Genomic DNA, 20,806 nt, shown 5'->3' on the forward strand with positions numbered 1-20,806 from the left:
GGCATCATTTCAAATTGCTTTCCAAAATCAACATAATGAACTAACCGTGATTCCAAAGGATCTCCTCAGAGAGAGGTGATGGTTATAGGATGCAAAATAAAACTATATGGTGTGGGAATTGGTTTTGCTTAATTATGCAAGTTTATTATCAGGGTTTGGTTTTGTTTTTCTTTTCTTTCTCTAATGGTGAGCATTATGAAGGTTTTGTTTTTCTTTTTCTTTTTTAATGGTGAGGTAGGAAGAAGGGGTGGAATGGAGAGACAATAGATTTATGAATTGGAAAAAAATTAAAAATAAGTAAAATTTTATGCTTTCTTCTTTTTAAAATTTGTAGTTAGTTTCGAGTCTTTGTACTTAGCAAGTACGTAGCAAGAGGCTATGCTACTCCATTTTTTCTTCTTGATCATATTTTTAACTGTGTTAGGAAATATTAACACTGTCATTTATGTAAGGACCTACACAGCAGCTTAAACACTAAAGTGCTTTTCCTGTATATCCCAAAAAGGTTAAAAACTGAAAGATACACTGAAATATTTGTGGGAGAATTTTTTATAGTGCAAATATCTAAGCTAAGTAAATGCTCTTCAATTGGGGAATGGTTTAACAAACTATGATACATAAATGTAGTGGAATATCACTGTTCCATAAAAATGATTAACATGAAAAATACAAAGAAATATAGGAAGACTTATGTGATATTTGCCAGTGAAGGAGAACTAGGAAAATAATATACATGAATGCCACAACAATAAATACAAATTGAATATAGTGTAATTATAATGACCAAGCAAAACGTACCTACCTCTCTTCTTTTCAGAGGTGAAGGATGTGGAATGTTACTTATTGTCACTCAGTTTATGTGTTGGTTAGTTTTGCTAAAACACATTTTTACCCATTCTTTGTTGAAAGTAGAAAAGAAAGAAGGGATATACTTAGAAGTGAAAGTGATACAGAAACAAAAGATATTAATAACTTTGTATTGATAACTTTGTAAAAATAAAAACTTAAAATGATTAGACAATTTCTACTCTCCTCGAAAGAACAAAAATTATGTACCATTATATGTACTATGACATATTAAGATATGTAATTGGAGTTCAGAAACATTATTTATTAAATTAAGCTATTATATCAAAAAGTAAAAAATCAATCTTGGCTAGTTTTTAGTTAAATTCACTCTCTCACTCACTGTGCTTATTTATAGAAAGTTCTTATTTTGTGACAATCTCAAAATATTTAGAATAGAAAGAAAGTCATGGAAAGAAAAGGATATTTCTCATTAAACATAGAACTATTTTCAAGGCTTCATGAAAACATATTTGGTATTATTAGTCAATAAATCAACCCTTCCCATCCCCTAATCTCTTTATAAATATATATGTATATATACATATATGTGGGTGTGTATGCTGTACAACATCAATAACCATATAATAAGATTTAATCTTTTAGCTTTTATGTTTTTCTTTATAAACAAAGAAAATAGTGAATTCAAATCTACTTTTCTTCAAAATTACTTTTTATTTTAATGGGAAAATGACAGCCAGAAGCACAGTGGCTATAAACCAAGTGTTACTGAAAACCGCAACCATGCTGAAGCTGAAACAGCAATGTGAAGCAGGCTAATTTTATTTGTGCTTTAAGGTGAAATTTCCAAAGCTATCAAATCTGTGTGTGAATATCAGATTGGAGTACTGTGATGGATTCAGCAGATATGTACACTCTGAGTGCATTAGTGGGCAAGATGCTGGAATGTAGCTTTATCTAAAATGCTATTTTTAATTGATACAAGAATTTTACATCCTTTTTTTCTCCTTTAAAAGAGCTTTGATGCTTCTGTGGGGAAAGAAAATTCATCTTCAAGGCTTGAAACATTCTTGCTATTGTACAGTAACTGTTTCAGTCCGGTGTGCTTATGTTTCCGATTCTGTGAAATTCTCTCGGCAGCAGGGCGTGCCCTGAATCACATCAAAAGAACCAAGTTCTACAAAAGAAAAAAGAAACTCAAGTAGGCCTGGACACACAAAGAGAGGGAGAAAGAGAAGAGAAAGGGGCCAGGCAGAGTGATGAATACCAAATGAGTTCAGCCAACCCCAGGAGTCTTCATCACTTACATTTATCTTATTATGGGAGAGTAGAGTCAAACGTAGCCCTAACATAAACCACCCACTGCCATTGACTTTGACTGTGTGTGTGTGTGTGTGTGTGTGTGTGCGTGTGCGTGCATAGCACTAAATACAAAAAGTAACGGGTTTCAGTGAGGTATCACTGTTACTCCACAAGAATGAAAATTGGGGAGGGGAGGGAGTGTTTCAAACCACAAGTTGCAGAAGCCACAAGAAAACAGTGTGTCTTTCTACCTCTTTGATACACAATCATTATTTAAAATGTGCATCATATCATCTTGATTGTGCATCTTCTGTATTGCCCTGAAGGATTATATGCTTCCAAAATCCTGTCACCAGAACTTCTCGTTCCTATCCCGGTACGAATGAAATGTTGAGTTTTTATTTGTAATATTTTATGTTTATAGTGATTTGGAAATAAAAAAATCGTTATTCTTTGCCAATCTAATTTTAACATGATAAATTCTGTAAATAATGAACTTATAATTCTAAATCATATATAAATACTTTTATTCCTCTATATATCTGTGGTTTGATTGGTATAGAAATTTCGCTCCATAAGTACAGATCACAACCCATCTCCCACAGTTTCATTATATATGTCTTGTCTTTTTTTTTAGCCAGACCTTTAATTTCTTTGGTAAGGCCAAAATGAATCTATGTGGAACACCCAGGGAAGAGACTCCTTCCACAAATGCAGACCTGCACTTATTCTGAAACTTTCAATCTTAGAGAGTTTATGGATAACTGAAAGGCTAAGTGATTTGCCTAGGATCATAAAGCCAGTATGTGTCCAAGGTGGGACTTGAACCCAGCTTATTCTCTCTCCGAAGGTGGCTCTTTGTCTGGTCCATACCCAGAAATTCTACTCAAAGCACTGGAGGCTTTCCTCTTGTTCTTTAAATATTATGCAAATAACTAATGTAAAATGAGTGTATGAGGTATTCAGGGAAGAGTAGCACCTCTGGTGTGAGGGCTTGCTGAGCCCTTTTTAGGGCTGCTCACTCGTCTTTGGTGTTCACCTTCACCCAACTCTCAACTGTGGCTCCAAGAAGCTGTAGCATACACAGAGGCCACAACCTGGGTAAACCATCTTGGCAAATGGGCTAAACCTGGTTGAGGCTAACGGACAGGCCTCAAACCTGTTGGTGAGTTAGAAGGGTGTCTCTCAAACAGAGACTTCCCCTGGCAAAATGGGCAGATGAGAACAATTTGTTCCAAAGCTGAAGCAAGTCATAGCCAGACATCCTGACTTTTGTCTTGCCACTGGATATCAGTGACTGGAAGAGAGAGTAAGGATGACAGCTTTTCAAAACTCTGCCTCATTTAAGTCCAATTCACTCACAAGTCAAGACATCACCCATGTCATTGGTTTTCTTCAAAAAACAAGGGATTAACAACAAATAATTAATGCAGAGTAAAGTGAGCAGAATAATTTATAACAAAAACATTGCAAAAAGGAACAATTTTAAAAGACTTCAGATCTCTAATCAACACAATGATCAACCAGGGTTCCAGAGGACTCATGATTAAAAAAGTTATCAGCCTTCTGACACAAAGGTGAAAGACTTAAGGTGTAGAACATAATACCAATGAATGAATTAGTTTTGCTTGACGGTGCATATTTTTTAAAAGAGTTTTCTTTTTCTTTTTATGTGGGGAAGGTATGGGGAGGGGAAGAAAATCAACCCTTGTTAATCAGAAAAAAATTTAATTACAAAATATCAAATGTGGTATCTTTTAATGTGCAAGTCATTGGGAATTTGCTGCAACCTCTGTCTACTCATTGTGCATATGACTATTGTACTTTGAATCATAGATGATGAGAACTGATTATTATAGAAATACTGGAAAATGGGTTCTATTTCAGATCTATTTGTTATCTTCCTTTCTAGTTTATATAGGGCTTTAAAGTTTGCAAAGCATTTCAAAAACATTATCTCATTTTATCCTCATGATAAGCCTGCCATTTCTCCTTTGTTCTCAAAGAGGACCATGGCATCAGGAAGGTTATGCCATGACTTGCAAGTGAATTGTATTTAAGTAAGGGAGGGCTGTGCAAAGTCACCAGCCTCACTTTCTCCTCTGGAGCTGTCTGGGTCCAGTGGCAAGATCTAGATCAGAACAACTGGAGGTGACCCCATATGAGAGATCTTGGGCAGCTAGGCACAACTGAAAGAGCACTGGAGTTGGAAAGACTTGTATTCAAGAGTTCAAATCCAGTCTCAGACACTTACTAGCTATGTCTCCCTGGGAAAACCACTTAACCATGTTTGCCTCAGTTTCCTCATCTGTAACAATGATCTGAGAAGGAAATGGCAAACTCTTCCAGTATCTTTGCTAAGTAAACTCCAAATGGGGTCATGGAGAGTTGGACATGACTGAAAAACATCTGAACAACATGAAAGATGTTGCAAAGGTAAAATCAACAGAACCTAGCAACAGCTTATATATGGAGGGAGAGTGAGGACTAGCTTTCTAATGCATTTTACTTTAATTTAGCTACTAGGCTGGTCATTGTCTTCCCTTGTCATCCTTGATAATATTATATGAGATTGTCCAAACAATCTTGTTTAAATCATTGTTGTCTTTGCCTGCTCTGTCTCTCCACCTGGCAAGGAGACTAAGTACTTGCTGAAGCTGTTTCTGGATCTTCTTCCATCTCCCTCTTATTGCCAATTATTTTACATAAACTAAACTTCTGCTTTTATCTCTTTTCCATTTTTTCTAAATCAATTTCTTAAAATAGATCACATTGACAGTGGTATATTTTCATATGTTTCATTTTTATCTTTTCTTATAATTTTCATGTTGATTTGTACCTTTATCTAATAAATTGATTATTTCACTGCATATAAATAGCTGATTATGGAATGAATAAAACATCACTAAATAGTTATTTCCTGGGTTTTTTTAAGAGATAAAGTTAATTTCATTCAGTGTGAGGTTATTCAGTGCTTGCCATGTCCTATGACTTCTGACTCTTTTTCTGAAAAAAAAGAATTTCCTTTAACACTTTGTGTTCTACTCAAATGGGTCTATGGCTGTTATTCCCTAAACTTGGCATTTTATCTTCTGCCTTTGTCCCATATTCTACAAAAAAAAATTATTTCTCCCCTTCACCCTTCTTCATACTGAATTGATCAAGTACCAAGGTATATGTTGATTTTATTTGAAGGATTTTGTCAAGTTCTTCATGAAAGTTCTGTTTTCACCTAGATATTGGTGCCATAGAGGAAGAGAGCTGCACAGATGCATAAATGAAAGCTATTTTGTATATTTATCCATTGTAGAGATCAAATGACCAATAAATTCATCACCTTCTGATAATAAATCTATTTTAAGTAGTCTTATCTTTGGAAGCAGCTTGTCTCAGAATAGAATTCAAATTGTTCTTCCAGGCTGGTAGAACCTGCTAGATGTTGAAGTGTGCGGCTAGATGTTGAAGTGTGCGGACATAACACTCTGGCATCGAAGTCTTGCTTCCGGTAACAGTGGGCCTGATTTTACCACCATACTGCAAATAGAACTATCATTAAACTCAGTGGAAATTTTAGAGTGAGTTTGATATATCAAATTCAAGGAGAGAAAGAAAATTAACTAAGTGACCCCACTTTGGAGCTGCTAGGCAGGCAAATCTACTATATCTGAGTGATGCATTATCATGGGGGTGGGAGGTGAAGGAATGTGGGGGTGGAGTGCAGCAGGTAGGGAAACAAAGTACCAGCCTTCTCTGCCCCCACATTGTGGCTTTAGTGACTTATTCCTCCAAAAGATACAACTTCTTAGGATCTCCCTATATTGGTCAGATATCCAGTTTCCATATTGTAATACTTTGGGTTATTTATTTCCGAGATCACATCTAAGGTTAATACCACTCAAAAATCTCCCCCCTCTAACTAAGAAGAAAGGAGTTAAGGAACATCATTGTCCATGGACTTTCCTCTGGGGACATACATATAAGCTCATGTAACTTCAATGTGCTTTTCCAGAATACTCCTGTGTTGTCCCAGCTGCTGTCTTGGATTGGCAGGGTCTTCTTTTAACACTCTAGCTTCTGACATGTCCTCTCAAAAGGGGAAAGAAAGTAAAAAAAAATGGATCTGAAAACTTCCCTAAAAGAATGTATGATTGAGTATATGTAGTTCCCAAGGTGCTTCTGGCCTAAAGCAAGCAGGCTTCTGCTGTACTCCAGAAGAAACAGAAATAATTATAAGAGTCTAATGGGACAAGTTGCAAAGAAGTCAAAGACTGATTGAACTGGTTCATCAGCTCACTTTTAAAGGTCACCACAAAGAAAATCATCCTTAAAAAGTCCATACTCTCATTAGTCCAAACCAACTCAATGTAGAAAGCCTCATCCATTGAAACCTAGCCCTTAGGATAGGGGAAAGGAGTATTCCAAATCATCCAGTTCTAGAACTTGGGGCAGCCTTAGACAATGAGACTTAACTAGGAGTTGTCTTTTGTCTTCTTATCAAGATGCCAACAAGCATATCCATATCATTTCTAAGGAAAAGTATGGAGCTATCAAAGATTTGAAAAAGAGTCTCACTTATCAGTAAGTTTATCAAACTGATTGATTAACATCTCCTGTCCAAATCAACTCCCTTCATACCCATATTTATATAATGGTTTACAAAGTATTTTACACAGATGTATATATTCTGGTCTAGACCTGTGACCTGTGATACTCATTTATGAATCAGGAAGCTCCTGATAAGGAAGCTGCTCTGCATCTTTTAGGCTTAAAAACTTGTTGTTGTTGTTGTTTGTCCTTCATTCTCAAAGAGGATGGACCACGACCTCAGAGAAGTGATGTCATGACAGGCAAGTGAATTGGATTTAAGTGGGGATGGGCTGTGCAAAATCACCAGCCTCACTCTCTCCTCCAGAGCCATCTGGATCTGGTGGCAAGATATAGATTAGGACTACTGGAGATGACTCTGGAAGCAGTGGGAGACCTTGGCGTTTTTAAGCTAAAGATTTTAATTGGTCTGTTTGACTGAGGCAACACCCATTCAGTGATTAAGGCTAGGTAAGAAATGAGGCAGAGGGTCATACAGCTAATGTATACTCAGATGCAGAGAAACAGACGTTTGTGTGTGTGTGTGTGTGTGTGTGTGTGTGTGTATGTGTGTTTATATATTTGTACATGTATTTATATTTACATACATCTCTCCTTCTCTCTCTCCCCCAACCCATATTTTGTCCTGCCATGGCCAGGCTGCTCCCTCATGTCAGCATTTGTTAGGTGTTGCTTTCTTTTCATTGCTATTTGGGGTGGGGGGGGGAGTGGAAAAGGTGTCACCAACTCTGTGGATGAAATGATTATGACACAACTAATTAATTAAAATATTTAAAGTACATTTAGTGGAAAATAGATGCATATATACCTACAGGCATATATACACCCAAACACATACACACACAAATCATAGACTCTTACATCTAGAGCTATTTGATCATAGATCTAGAGTTGGAAGAGACCTAAGTGGCCATCAAGTCGAACCCTGTACAGGGAAATTGAGACAGAGAGAGGTTGAATGACTTGTCAAAGATCATACAGGTAGCATCACAGACGGGATTTGAACCCAATTTCTCTTACTACAGAACTACTACTCTTTCCACTATCCCATGTTGCCTAGATTCAAACCTGTCCCCCCTCCACTCACACACAAAGAGTCAGACACAATTGGAACTACTGAACAACAACAACAAAATAAATAGTGGAACTACTGTAATCCATATAGATAGATACAGCTTCCTCATCAGAAATTTCTTTTGCAATGGAGTCTCTGTAGTGGAGTAGACAGACAGATAGATAGTTAGATAGATAGATATTTAGAAAGAATATAGATTTAAAGGTTTATCAAAGTAGTTTACCAAATCCTGCAAAGCAGATCTAGTATATACATTCTTTTACTTATAACGAGATTTATTCATTGTAATCAAATTCATTATGTGTTTTCTACTGGAATTAGATTTTTTTTCTTTTTTTCTTATTTGAGTAATTTTTATTTTTTTGCACTGTTATTTCTTTTTAAATCTCCATGTACCACAATATTTCCTGTATACCACTTCTTTCAAAATGTGTATGAGCAAAAAAAAAAGATGTATGTTTTCTAAGAAAGTCTCTTACAAGAAAGCATTACATTAAATGTATGAGATAAGTTGTTTTTTCTTTTAATAAAAGAAAGGAAAGCTTAAATTTGGTGTTCTTTGTGTGTGCTTGTGCGCGTGAGCATGTGTATTTTAAGCGGACTTTTCTAAAGACTGCTATGAATGACTTGCTCGAGCAGACAAAAGAGTTTCAGTCTGCTAGAGGCCTGGAATGAAAAAGGTAGTTGAGTTTCTGTATCATGGTTATACAATGAAGTTTCTAACTAACTTAGTTATAGTCTTGACTTCAGGAGTAATCTTCTCTTTCATTTTCTTCCTTTTAATAAAGTAGGAATGATTCCTAATTTTGGTATCAATTCATATAAATTTTTTTGTGTGTGTGAAGTCTCAGGGTGTTTCCATTTATTTAAAGTTGTATCACAAAAATAATTTAAATTCATGTTTGTTTTAAAAACAAATATATGACATAAAACTCTTGAGGGAGGGGGAGGGGCAAGGAAGGGAGGTAAGAAAAACTCAGATGTTAAAAGATGTTACATCTCCAAAATCTGAGAATGGTTGATGCAAAGTCTGTCATTTAGGAGGGGGTTTTTCATGGCTACAAAGCAAACATTTCTCAAATATTTTTCAAAAGATAAAATTTTAGTCTCTTCCTACTTCAAATTATCCTAGACCAGAAAAGTCTTCATTAAACACCAATTTCACCATATCATTCCCTTGTGGTATGCTCAGATGAAAAGTGGTAGAACAACATAGCTTGCTATGCAGATGATAGAAATGGGACCTTGCAAGATTTAAATAAGATTCGAAAGGGAGTAACACTCATTGCTTGTAGAGCTTGAGCTAACCCTAACCTTGGGATTATAAGCAAGAGAAAACTTGGATCCACCGCCTGACTAGAGTATTTTTTTAAAATGTTTTCATGTCTACTTATTTGTGTTCTGTTGTCTCTTGACAGAATGTGCTTGAGGTCTGATTCATTTTTATCCTTTCATCTCTAGCATCTACCACATAATAGGGGCTTAATGAATGCTTTTTTAAAAAACCCGAATTCATTGATTGATCTAATTAGTCTTTCAGAATTCATTCTGATGAATAGCCTTCACCTCTAGCAATCTGACCAACTCAGATCAATTCACTCATTCTTTCCTGCTGCCCACAAGCAGAACCCAGGTGTCATCTTTTTCCTGGGAATGTAGAGACAATGGACAGATTACAAAACACATACATAAGTTCACACAACATGCTTGTGGAGACAGGTGGACATAGAGGGACCAGAATTCCAAATAAGGAATACAAAGAAATTCTCCAGTGATATTGTCAACAAGGATGAAAATGGCAACAAACTAAGCTACCACACTGATGGTAAACTAGTTATGTTGAAAAGGCTAAAAGCCAAGACCAAAGTAGAGGGATACTTGTTACTCAACTTTCTGTTCACAGATGATTGTGCACTCAATGCAGCTTCTGAGGCTGAGATGCAATGAAGTATGGATTGATTCTCTGCTGCTTGTGCTAATTTTGTCCTAACAATTAACACCAAGAAAGCACAGGTTCTCCACTAGCCAGTGCCACACCATCCATCTGTGGAACCATCATGTGTGGAACAGAAAATGGAGAAATTTTGAATGCCGTGGATAAATTCACCTACCTTAGCAGTACATTTTCCAGGGATGTGCACATAGATGACAAAGTTGGCAATTAAGATTGACAGTGCTAGCTTAGTGTTTGGGAGGTTCTGAAGGAAAGTGTGGGAGAGAAGAGGCTTCCTATCAAATTGAAGGTCTACTGAGCTGTTGTGCTGACCTCACTGGACAGTACACAGTGCTATACAGGAAACAGATTCACTTCCATTTGAGTTGTCTTAGGAAGATGCTGAAGATTGCCTGGCAAGATAAGGTACTGGACACTGATGTCTTTTCTTGAACTGAACTTCCAGGCATTCAAACCCTAATGCAGAGAGTGCAAATCTGATGGCCTGGCCCCCATCATTTGAATGCCAAACATACGTTTGCCTGAAAGACTTTTTCAAAGAACTCACATGAGGCAAGTGCTCACATGGAGGTCAGAAGAAGTGATACAAGGACACTCTCAAGGTCTGTCTGAAGAACTTTGAAATTGATTGTGAGACATGGGAAGACACTGGCACAGAACTGCCCAACCTGGTACGTCTGCATCAAAGAATGTGCTGTGCTTTATGAGCAAGGTAGAATTGCAGTAGCTCAAAAGAAATATGAGATGTACAAATTTAGAGCCATCTCCATTCCAAATGTTCATATAAACTATTTGTGCCCAACCTGTGGTAGAACTTTCTGAGCTTGTATTGGTCTGATCAGCCACATTTGGACACACTGGACCTTGACCCAAACACAGTGATGTCATTTTGGTCCTCTTCGAACATGAAGAACAACCAACCAACCTACATATAAGATGTATACAGGATAAACGGGAGATAATCCAGAGACAAGGCACTAGAATCAAGGAGAATTGGGAAAGGTTTCTTATAGAGGGAGAATTTTAATTGGGATAGGAAGGAAGCCAAAAGACAATGATAAAGAGACATGGTAGACAGATAAAATGAAAATGCCCAGAATCAGGAGATGGAGTTTGTTATGTGATAAATAGCAAGGAGGCCAGTGTCATGGGATCATAGAATATGTGGAAGACTAAAATGTAAGAACAATGGGAAAGTAGGAAGGGGTCAGGTTATAAAGGGCTTAAAACCCAAACAGAGGGTTTATATTTGATCCTAGAGGCAAGAGGGAGTCTTTGGAGATGACTGAAGGCAGGGTGTGGGAGTCGGTGTGGGATATGGGAGATGACTAACATGGCCACTTGCACTTCAGGAGGACCAATTTGACAGCTGAGTCTCTACTCAGCTGGACTGGAGTGGGGAGACACTTGAGACAGGTAAAGCCATCAATAGGCTATTGAAATGATGAGAGCTTTCCTAAGGATGATGAAAGTCTCAGAGGAGATAAGGGGCGCAGAGACATTGAGGAGGAAGAAATGACAGAACTTATAAGCTGATTAAATATGGAGGGCAAAAGAATGAATAGAGAACGACACTGAGCTTGTAAGCCTGGATGACAGAAAGGATAGTGGTACCCTCAACAGTAGTAAAGAATTTACAAAGAAGTTTGGGTTGCAGGGGGATAACAATAAGTTCAGATATAGACATTCTGAGTTTAAGATTTCAACAGGGCATTCAATTTGAGTCATCCAATAGGCAACTGGATATGTGACACTTAAGGTTAGGGTTGAATAAACAAGTCTGAGAATCATTGGGATGAAGATGATATTTGAATCCATGGCAGCTGATGAGAGGGACCAAAAAGAGCCTTGAGGAATACCAACAGTTAGTGAGCATGAACTGGATGAATATCCAACAAAGACTGAGTAGTGGCCAGACAGGAAAGCAGAGAACTATCATGAAAACCTAGATGTCGGCGGCTGGACGGGATGTGCCCCACTTTGGCACCCCGTACTGCCCGACTACCGCCTATCACTCACCCTGCCCTCGGGTCTTCGGATGTCTCCGGCTCCTCTCGGGGGATGCGAGAGGAGAATCACCAGGCAGTACGCGGGAGTCAACAAGCAGCTTTATTGCATGGCGTACCAGAAATCTCACACAAATCCCACTGACCCTCTCTGGGGAGCGCCTTATATTGGGTGTTTCGGGTTGGCTCCTCCCCAGTTCCTCCCCGAGGGTGGAGCTCCTCCAGTAAGAGCCGCCCCGGTACTGACGTGGTGGAAGCCACACAGACACCGCCACGTCAGCAGGTCCAGACTCCCTGGCGTCTCACTACCCTCTCGGGGGGCCCAGGTCCAGAGCGCCCCTAACACCTAGAGAGAAGACAGTATCAAAGAGAAGATGGTATTTCACAGAGTCAAAGTCTGCAAAAAGGTAAAGAAGGATGAGGATTGAGAAAATGGCATAGATTTGGCAACTAAGAAATCACTGGTAATTTTGAAGAGAACTATTTCAGTTGAATGATGATGTCTAATGGAGATACTAATGGATGGAGATGGAGATATTAATCATACAAAACCTTCTCAAAGAGTTGAGCCAGGAGAGGGAAGAGAGATATAGAATGATAGCTCCCAGGGATGGATGGACCAAATGAGGATTTGTTTTGTTTTGTTTTTCTTTTTGAGGAGGGGAAGATGTGGGTGTGTTTGTAGATGGCACGGAAGTAGGCAGCAGACACAGAGAGATTGCAGATTAATGTGAGAGTGGCGATGACAGAGGAGGCAATCTTCTGAAGAAGACAGAATGTAAAGTGATCATTTGTGCATCTAGATGGGTTTGCCTTAGCAAGAAAGACCACATCTTCATCTGAGCCAGGGATGAAGGAAGAGATAGTGATAAATGGTATCTGAGTGGTGTGAGATGAAGAGGAGGGGAGAAGTCAAAGCTCTAAATGAATGGTCTCATTTTTTTTAAGTGAAAAGCGTAAGGAAAATTTCTCAGTTGGGAGCATGTAGGAAGGGAGGTTTAAGAAGATATTAAAAGGTATGGAAAAGTCACTATAGTCAGTGGGATAGGCCTACACCAGAATAAATTAAACTCCTACAATAACAAAATCATCTTGAAATATATGAATTTTAAAAATGTTCTGATTTTTTAAAAATAGAATTGAATTCATAAATGTATCACACTGACCTTTTATTAGAAATGAATTGCTAGTCCAGTGATTCATCTAAACAAAGTATAACTATCTGACGTTTTTAGCTTACAGTGTTCAGCACAAAATACCTTTGCAAACTTCCTCCAGATGATGTCAAGAAATGACTAACATAGCAAAATATTTAATTAAACAAAAGAAAAATAATAGTCATTAATATTCATAATTGTAATCACCTTAAATGTTAATTTTTAAGAGAAAATGGGTCTACATGGTCAAACCAAAATGGAAATTTAAGCTATTCAGATATTTTAGATTTTAAAACTTTCTGTTGAAGGTAAACATACCGGTTGTCTGTGTTGGTGGAATTTCTAGTAATTGTTCAGCTTCCCATATTATTTTGCCTACATATCAGTCATCCCAACCAGTGATTTTTTTTCTTAATGTTTTACTAAATTTAATGACTACTTTAGTCTGATATCCATTCTACATCCATTTTTTACCCTCTTCCATCGTGGCCTAGATGGCAACCATATTAGTACTCTATCCATCTGTGTCAACCTTGATTTTTTTGAAATGACTGGAAGTATAAAGTCTAGGGCCACTATTCTAAAGCTAATTTTAAAATGAGTCAACATTGATAGGGTAATGCATTGTCACTTAAGTCTGTCAAGAAATTTGCAGAAATTTTGACTAACAGCAAAGTTAAAATCGTATTTCCTTTGACAACAAAGTAACATAACTAACATCTCTATGCAAACAATTCCTAGATCTACATATCCAGCCTTCCATCTCTCTCGTGTTCTAGTCCTTTATCTTTACCTGGATGTCCCACAATCATCTCAAACTCCACACGTCTAAAACAAACCTTTCCCCCTAAACTGAACTCTCCTCCTAACTTCTCTGTTTTTTGTCTATGGCACCATCATTCTTCTGGTCTCCCAGGTTCAAATACCTAAGAGTTATTTTAACTCTTTATTCTCACCTCTAACACTTTTAAAGTTTGGGCAATTCTTTTCCTTCTCTACTCAAACCATAACCATCTGGTTCAGGTCTTCATCACCTCTTACCAGAATAGTAAAATAACTTCCTAATTAGCCTCCTGGCCTTTAGCCTTTCTTCCCTCCAATCCTGTCCAATCCAGCTGCCAAAGCACAGATCTGAGCATACCACTCCTGTTTTCATAAAAACTACAGTGGCTTTCTTAGGATAAAATATAAACTCTTCTTTTTGCTTATTAAATATCTGCACTAGCTGGCTAAAGTCTGTCCCTTCAAGGATGATTACTCCCTCTCACACAGTCTATACTCCAACCAAACTGACCTATTTGATGTTCCCCACAAACAATATTCCACACCCCAACTTTGTGCCTTTCTACAGCCTCTCCCCCCCATGCCTAGAGTTCTCTCTTTCCTCACATCCACCTCTTGGAACTTGTAGTTCCCTTCCAAGCTCATCTGAGTGCCTCCACCTTCAAGAGCTTCCTTTCCAGAATCCCCTTCCCTCAATCACATTGTATTTATTATTAATAAATACTACTTTTGTTTGCATGAAAACATATTGCTTCTCTTTATTAGAAAGGAAACTTCTGGAAAGCAAAGATGATCTCATGTCTATCTTTTTATTTCCAATCACTAGCACAATACTTGGCATGCAAATTCTTGTTTTCTAATTGAACAAAGAATAGAGACATTATCAGGTATTAAATGTTATAGAGCTCAAAATGGAGTAAAGTGAACATAAATTTCTGAGCATCAAAATAGGTAATCTGTTAGAAATTGATTTCATAGGAAGAGTCAACAAACAGTACGTAAACCTACCATCTAAGCTATAGTGTCTGAAGTTACTCAAACTCTGGTTTGTTTTTAGCAGCCAGTACAAGTAGAAGGACTCTTAAAATTAGCTATCCATCTGTTTATTACATTAACTTGTAACACATAGTGCTAAATATACCCAGCAGAATGACAGTTAATATGAAGCTAAAGCTCAAGAATTTCACAAGTATTGGTTTGAGTATAGGCTAGTTGGTGGTTGTCCACTGAGTGGCATCTTTGCTCAATCATATTAATGGTTAATTTGGAAGTGATTTGAAAATGAATTTTCACACAGATCTTTTCTGGGCTTAACAAAGTAAGCAGGGAGAGTGATCTAACGTTACCACATTTAATTATCCTATACTACTAGAATTTTTTGTATAAAAGTTATGCCATCAATCAAAACACTTTGACAAGATACTCTAAGCACTTAAATTAGTGCATAGGTTAGAAATAACCTGTGCACTCATGGAGATGGAATAGAGATGAAGCATTTGGTAGAATTTTAAAACATAGCTCTCACTATCTGTATTTTATCATGCTTTTGACATCTCCGAAGAAATTTTCAGTCTCATTAAGAATATTTGATTTGGTTCATTACTAACATTAGTTCTAATAGCCTAAGGCCTATTTGAACTAAAAATTATGTTTGGGTTGAATTGTATTTTTAAAATGAGACCTGGGAAATAGACTAAATTTGAGGACTCATTTTCATAGGCAATAGAAAAATAATTTTGCAATGGATATCCCAAAACTTAATGTCTCCCACATTACTGGGATCATGTACACACACACACACACACTCCTCCCTATTACCATAAAGAATTCCCAATACTGCCACTGATGGTCCTGAATAGTGTGAAAGAGATAGTGCTAATGAATCCCCTGAAATACTCACAATTACTCCAATTTGCACCCTGTATTTGCATTGGGCTGGAACCAATGACCATATTTAATGTAATTGTAACTTCAAATAGTGTAAATTTGATTACATAGGACCACTTCAGGGGATTCATTATTCAAGCGGATCAGACCTAATTGTCTAATTACTTCTATCCTTCCTCAAAACTACTTCAAAGGAAAGTTTGTCAAGAGAGGATCTACCCAAGGTACTGGAGGCCTTCACTTTCTCCTGACAGGTCTAGGATACCATACCAAAGGATCCTTTAGGATGTGCCTCTCTCCTACTTAATAACCACAACTACCTTTTTCCTCTCATACATTTGATTTCTTCCCATATATAGCTTGTTTTTCCTAATTCCTAGTTTGTAATGTGTTGCAGGCTGTTCAGGACATCAGGCATCTCTCCCTTATTCTTTGGGCGATTTTCAATTTCAATTGTTCAAAGATTGTCTTGACTCAAATACAAATTAACTTTAATATACACACAAATTTAGATGCATGTAGCAACTTTAATAATATACTTATATGCATGTAATGATCTAAATATTATATATATGTAATTTAACATATGCATACATATAAGTGCTAATTTTAAAAAAAATACTCTTCCCCAAAGCCTAAATACTCAATTCAACTGAGCTGCACTCTCTAGTACTGAAGGTTCATAAATCCAGAAAAGGGAAGGAAGGAAGGAAGAAGGAAAAAAGGAAGGAAGGGAGGGAGGGGGAGGGAAGGAGGGTGGTAGAGGGAGGGGGGGGAGAGAGAGAGACAGAGAGAGAGAAAGGGAGGGAGGGAGAAAGAGAGAGAGAACGTACCATTGCTCCGTAAAAATCCTGCATCATAAGAATAAAGGATTAAAAATTAGAATGTAATTCAATGCCAGCAAGTTTCACCTCGTAAGGAGTATGAGTTGGAAAGTCCTTTGAAAATACTAGAGAAAACACAAGAAGGGATGAGAACGGACTTCCTTCGCTCTCGCTTTTTTTTTCCCCTCTAGTCTTTCTTACTTGAATTAACATCACTTCTACAAGTAGTGGAGCCAGAGTGAGCCCGGCACAAGGAAAGACAGAACGAGGTTGGTCTCCCCAGCCCCCCACCACAGCCTAGGTTCTGGAAAAAAAAAAAGGGCGGAGAGGTGGGGCAGGAGCAGCGCGAGCTGGAGCGTGCCCTGGGAGGAGGACTGCTTCTCATTGGCTCTGGGCTGTGAATAGAACGAGGCTAGACTAATCCTCCAGAGACTAGGGAGAGGTTGGGGAGAGCTCACCTGCAGGGCTCAGGCTGCAGCTTCTCCAGCTACCTAAGCAACAGCTGTATTTCCCTCGGGTCTGAACAACTCGAGGCGGTGCGCAACCAGCAAAGGGTGCAGCTAGGTCGGGAAGCAGACGGGTTAGATAACTCGGTCTATGCCTAGCAAAAACTGTGCTTAGTCGGTAAATCCTTGAGGAAGAAGCATGTGCACAGAGTTTATGGTACTTGCAAGTTTTCCAAATTGATGAGTATTACTGGCTCTTCTTTATCCTTTGCCAACTCTACCTGGGCTTCTGCGGGGTTTTTTAGGATGTGTTGAGGCTCGGCTGTCAGTCTATCCGTAAAGTATTTCGAAAAGACATTCAAGAAATTAAAGCAAGTAAGATTAAGAGCTCGGAGCTAGTCAGTGGATATCAAGAAAGAATTCGGAATATTGAGTTAATATAATTTCGTCACTTAAAAATTTGATTGAAAAAGTATATGGGACATAAAAATAATATAAATTTCTTGAAAGGTGATCTGCAACAGGTATGTTTTTCAATCAGTTAAGGACAGTGCTTTGATGGGATAAACATTTCTTAATAAAATATGAAATACATGGTTGCTTCAAATTTGATGATCGCCTACAAATGGGCCAGGTACTGCACTGCAGCTAGAGACGCTGGGGAAACAGAGAGCAAAAAAAAATTATGAAAATAAATCGTGGGTGGGTGGATTTTGGAGTTTTTTGTGTGCCCCCGCTACCGCCGGCTCTCTAGGGAAAGAGAGAAGGTGAGGGACAGGTTTCCTCTCGGGGACCACGGGAGCCTGAACTACAAGGCTCTACCTCGAACACCGTGAGCAGATCTGGTACTGAGAGCTTTTGATAGAAGTAGCACAAGGTTGTATGCCTATAGGTCACTGCACACATACACACAGACACACACACGCACAGCATAGATATCAGCCCTCTAGTGACACAACACTGGAGTCAAATTTCAACCCTTCTATTAACATATGAATTTGATGACTTAAAAGGAAAAGAAAGGAAAAAAAAATACTTGGGAGAGAGCCTTTCTCCCCTGTGCAGTAACTTTTCTCCTGGCGTAAAACTTTTTGATTGGCTCCTCGCACGCGCCTGTCCTCAGCCTCCATTGGCTGACTTGACACGCGACCGGCGCGAGGAGGGGGCTGGGAGAGGGGGGAGGTGGAAAGACACACTGGCGCGTGCCGCTTTTTAAAGGGGCGCAGCGCCTTCAGCAACCGGAGAAGCCTCGTTGCACGCGACCTGGTGTGTGATCTCGGGGGTGGGTGGGGGAGGGAGGGGGAAAAAAATAAAACTTTGCAAAAGAAAACCTTGAAAGGTTTTTGCCTGATTGCGAGTGAACGCTGCTACACCTTCCGATCGACCTGGTGGTGCAATGTCCCGTCTGCTGCACGCAGAAGAGTGGGCTGAAGTGAAGGAGTTAGGAGACCACCACCACCACTCCCATCCCCAACATCACCACAACCAGCAGCAACAGCAGACGCAGCCAGCTCCGAATCTTCCTGGGAGAGAGCACCAAGGCTATCCTCCTGGGCTGTCGCTCTTGGACAGCACCGATCCACGCGCCTGGCTGGCTCCCACTTTGCAGGGCATCTGCACGGCACGCGCCGCCCAATACTTGCTGCATTCCCCGGAACTGGGTGCAGCTGAGACCCTGTCCCACCACGAGGAGACGGACCCAAGGGTGGAACTTGTGAGGAGGAGCGGCAGTAACAGCAGCAGCAGCAGTAGCAGCAGCAGCAGCAGCAGTGGAAGCACCAGCAGCCTCAGCAAGAGTCCTGGTTCGGTGAAAGTGCGTGAGCAGTTGAGCAAACTGAAAGGTGGGTTGATGGTGGATGAACTGAGCTGCAGCAGGCAGAGAGCCCCTTCCAGCAAACAGGTGAACGGGGTGCAGAAACAGAGAAGGCTGGCTGCCAATGCTAGAGAAAGAAGAAGGATGCACGGACTCAACCACGCCTTCGACCAGCTGCGCAACGTTATCCCGTCCTTCAATAACGACAAGAAGCTCTCCAAGTACGAAACCCTACAGATGGCTCAAATCTACATTAATGCCCTGTCCGATTTACTGCAAACACCTAGCGGTGGAGAGCAGCCAACCCAGCCCCCAGCCTCCTGCAAAAACGACCACCACCACCTGCGAGCATCTTCCTATGAAACGAGTGCAAGCGCGGCCGGCACTTCTGCAGTCTCCCCTGCCCCCGGAGGTGGATCACGACCATCTCCGCAGGGTAATTGCAGGACACGCTTCTCCGGCCCGACCTCTGCGGGAGGTTACTCAGTGCAACTGGACGCTCTGCACTTCTCGTCTTTCGAAGAAACCGCTCTGACCGCTATGATGGCGCAAAAGACCCTGTCTCCTTCTCTGCCCGGAGGCATCTTGCAGCCGGTGCAGGAAGAAAGTAGCAAAACTTCTCCCAGGTCCCACAGAAGTGATGGGGAGTTTTCCCCTCATTCTCATTACAGTGACTCGGACGAAGCAAGTTAGGGAGGTAACAGTCACAACAAAGTAAACCGAGACAAAAACAAAACCAGAGTTGACTCTACCAGATACCGAGAAAGGTGTCCCACTTTTATCGTTGCTACGTGATTTGTCATTGTCCAGCAAAGACTTGGCCATGTTTTGCAACATTTGGTGGCTTTACAAACGCGCTCCCCACCCCCGTCCCCATATTCTTGGTAAAAATTGGTTAACATTGTTTCCTTTGTCTCTACCTTCTGGCCCTTTTTAGATATATACAAGTATGTATATTTTTACACCAATAGTCTAGTTCCCTGCTGCCAACAAGCTGCTTAAAATCAGCAGCTTCACCTCCATTGCTAATTTGGGTTTAACTTATTTTATGACATGGGCATTCCTGTTTTTCGCGTGCTCATGTGTGGGCGGTAGTCTTCCGAAGTTATATTCCTAATTTTTTTTTTTTTTCATGGAAAGCAAGATGCTTATAAAGAGTATACCTTTTGGATGTGTGTAATTTTCAGAAAAGGCGAAGCCTTCAGGCATATATATATATATAAATATAGTATATAAATATACCCATTACGCATATCTAATGTTGATAACGTTGGTGTCTTTAAGGAAGAACCTTGGCGCACGCACTTTATCAGCCGCAACAAATGCGGCTCCAAGAGGAAATTTAACTGCCAACTGGAAACCAGTTTTTAACACAGCCACTTATAATCTTTAAGCTCCTTGCAAATGTTTGCTTTAAAAAGAAAAAAAAAACAGTTTAGTCGTGTCAAAATTTTTGGTCGATTTTATTTAGCTTTATTGATGTTAGAAAACTTATTTATTACCGAGTGTTTGCTACCATTTCTACTTATCTTTTCATTTTTTACTTTTTTCTACAAGATCATTTATTTTAATTTAGCAAAGCCAACCGCCATTGTTTTATGATGTACTTTCTTTTGCAAAAGATGAAAATAAATGTGAAAAACTGGATCTGGTTTGACTCTTGTTTTTCAACGATCATTATTTTTAAATGGGCAGACCTGTTTTAAAAATGAATCTTCTAGAATAGAGGAGTGTCTTATGAAACTCGGATAAATACGATCAAGGATTGTTTGCTTATCTGTTTCCTTTATACTTCTTAGCTATAGATAAAGTGAGAGACTGTGATCCATATATACATTTTCAAGTCCTGAAAACTGATATTGTGAAATAAAACCGTTACATATGCTTTATCAGTCTCCTAGATGCCCCATTTATAAGAAAACTTCTCCAAAGTTTTCCTCTGAGGTTTCCTCTCCTGAAGGGTAAAGTCGCTGGAGGCTCAGGAGAACTTGACATCAACGACCTTTATGTAACTGGCTAGTTTCATTTCATTTTTAAAAAATAATGACATGTAAATCGTTTCATGTTAGTCAAACACAGGGCAAATTTATAGGCTAAAGACAAATGCTTCTCTGCCTTCATGGGACAAAAAAGCAGGGATGGAAAAG

General features: G+C 39.2%; 1 protein-coding gene across 1 annotated transcript; it reads left to right on the forward strand.

Moving 5' to 3' along the window:
* Positions 1–18,242: 18,242 nt before the first annotated feature.
* Positions 18,243–19,352, forward strand: ATOH1 (atonal bHLH transcription factor 1). Its single transcript, XM_036762429.1, has one exon. The coding sequence runs from the start codon at positions 18,243–18,245 to the stop codon at positions 19,350–19,352; it is 1,110 nt and encodes a 369-aa protein (XP_036618324.1).
* Positions 19,353–20,806: the final 1,454 nt, after the last annotated feature.

The sequence above is a fragment of the Trichosurus vulpecula genome, chromosome 6, assembly GCF_011100635.1.
Source record: "Trichosurus vulpecula isolate mTriVul1 chromosome 6, mTriVul1.pri, whole genome shotgun sequence".
Lineage (NCBI taxonomy): Eukaryota > Metazoa > Chordata > Mammalia > Diprotodontia > Phalangeridae > Trichosurus > Trichosurus vulpecula.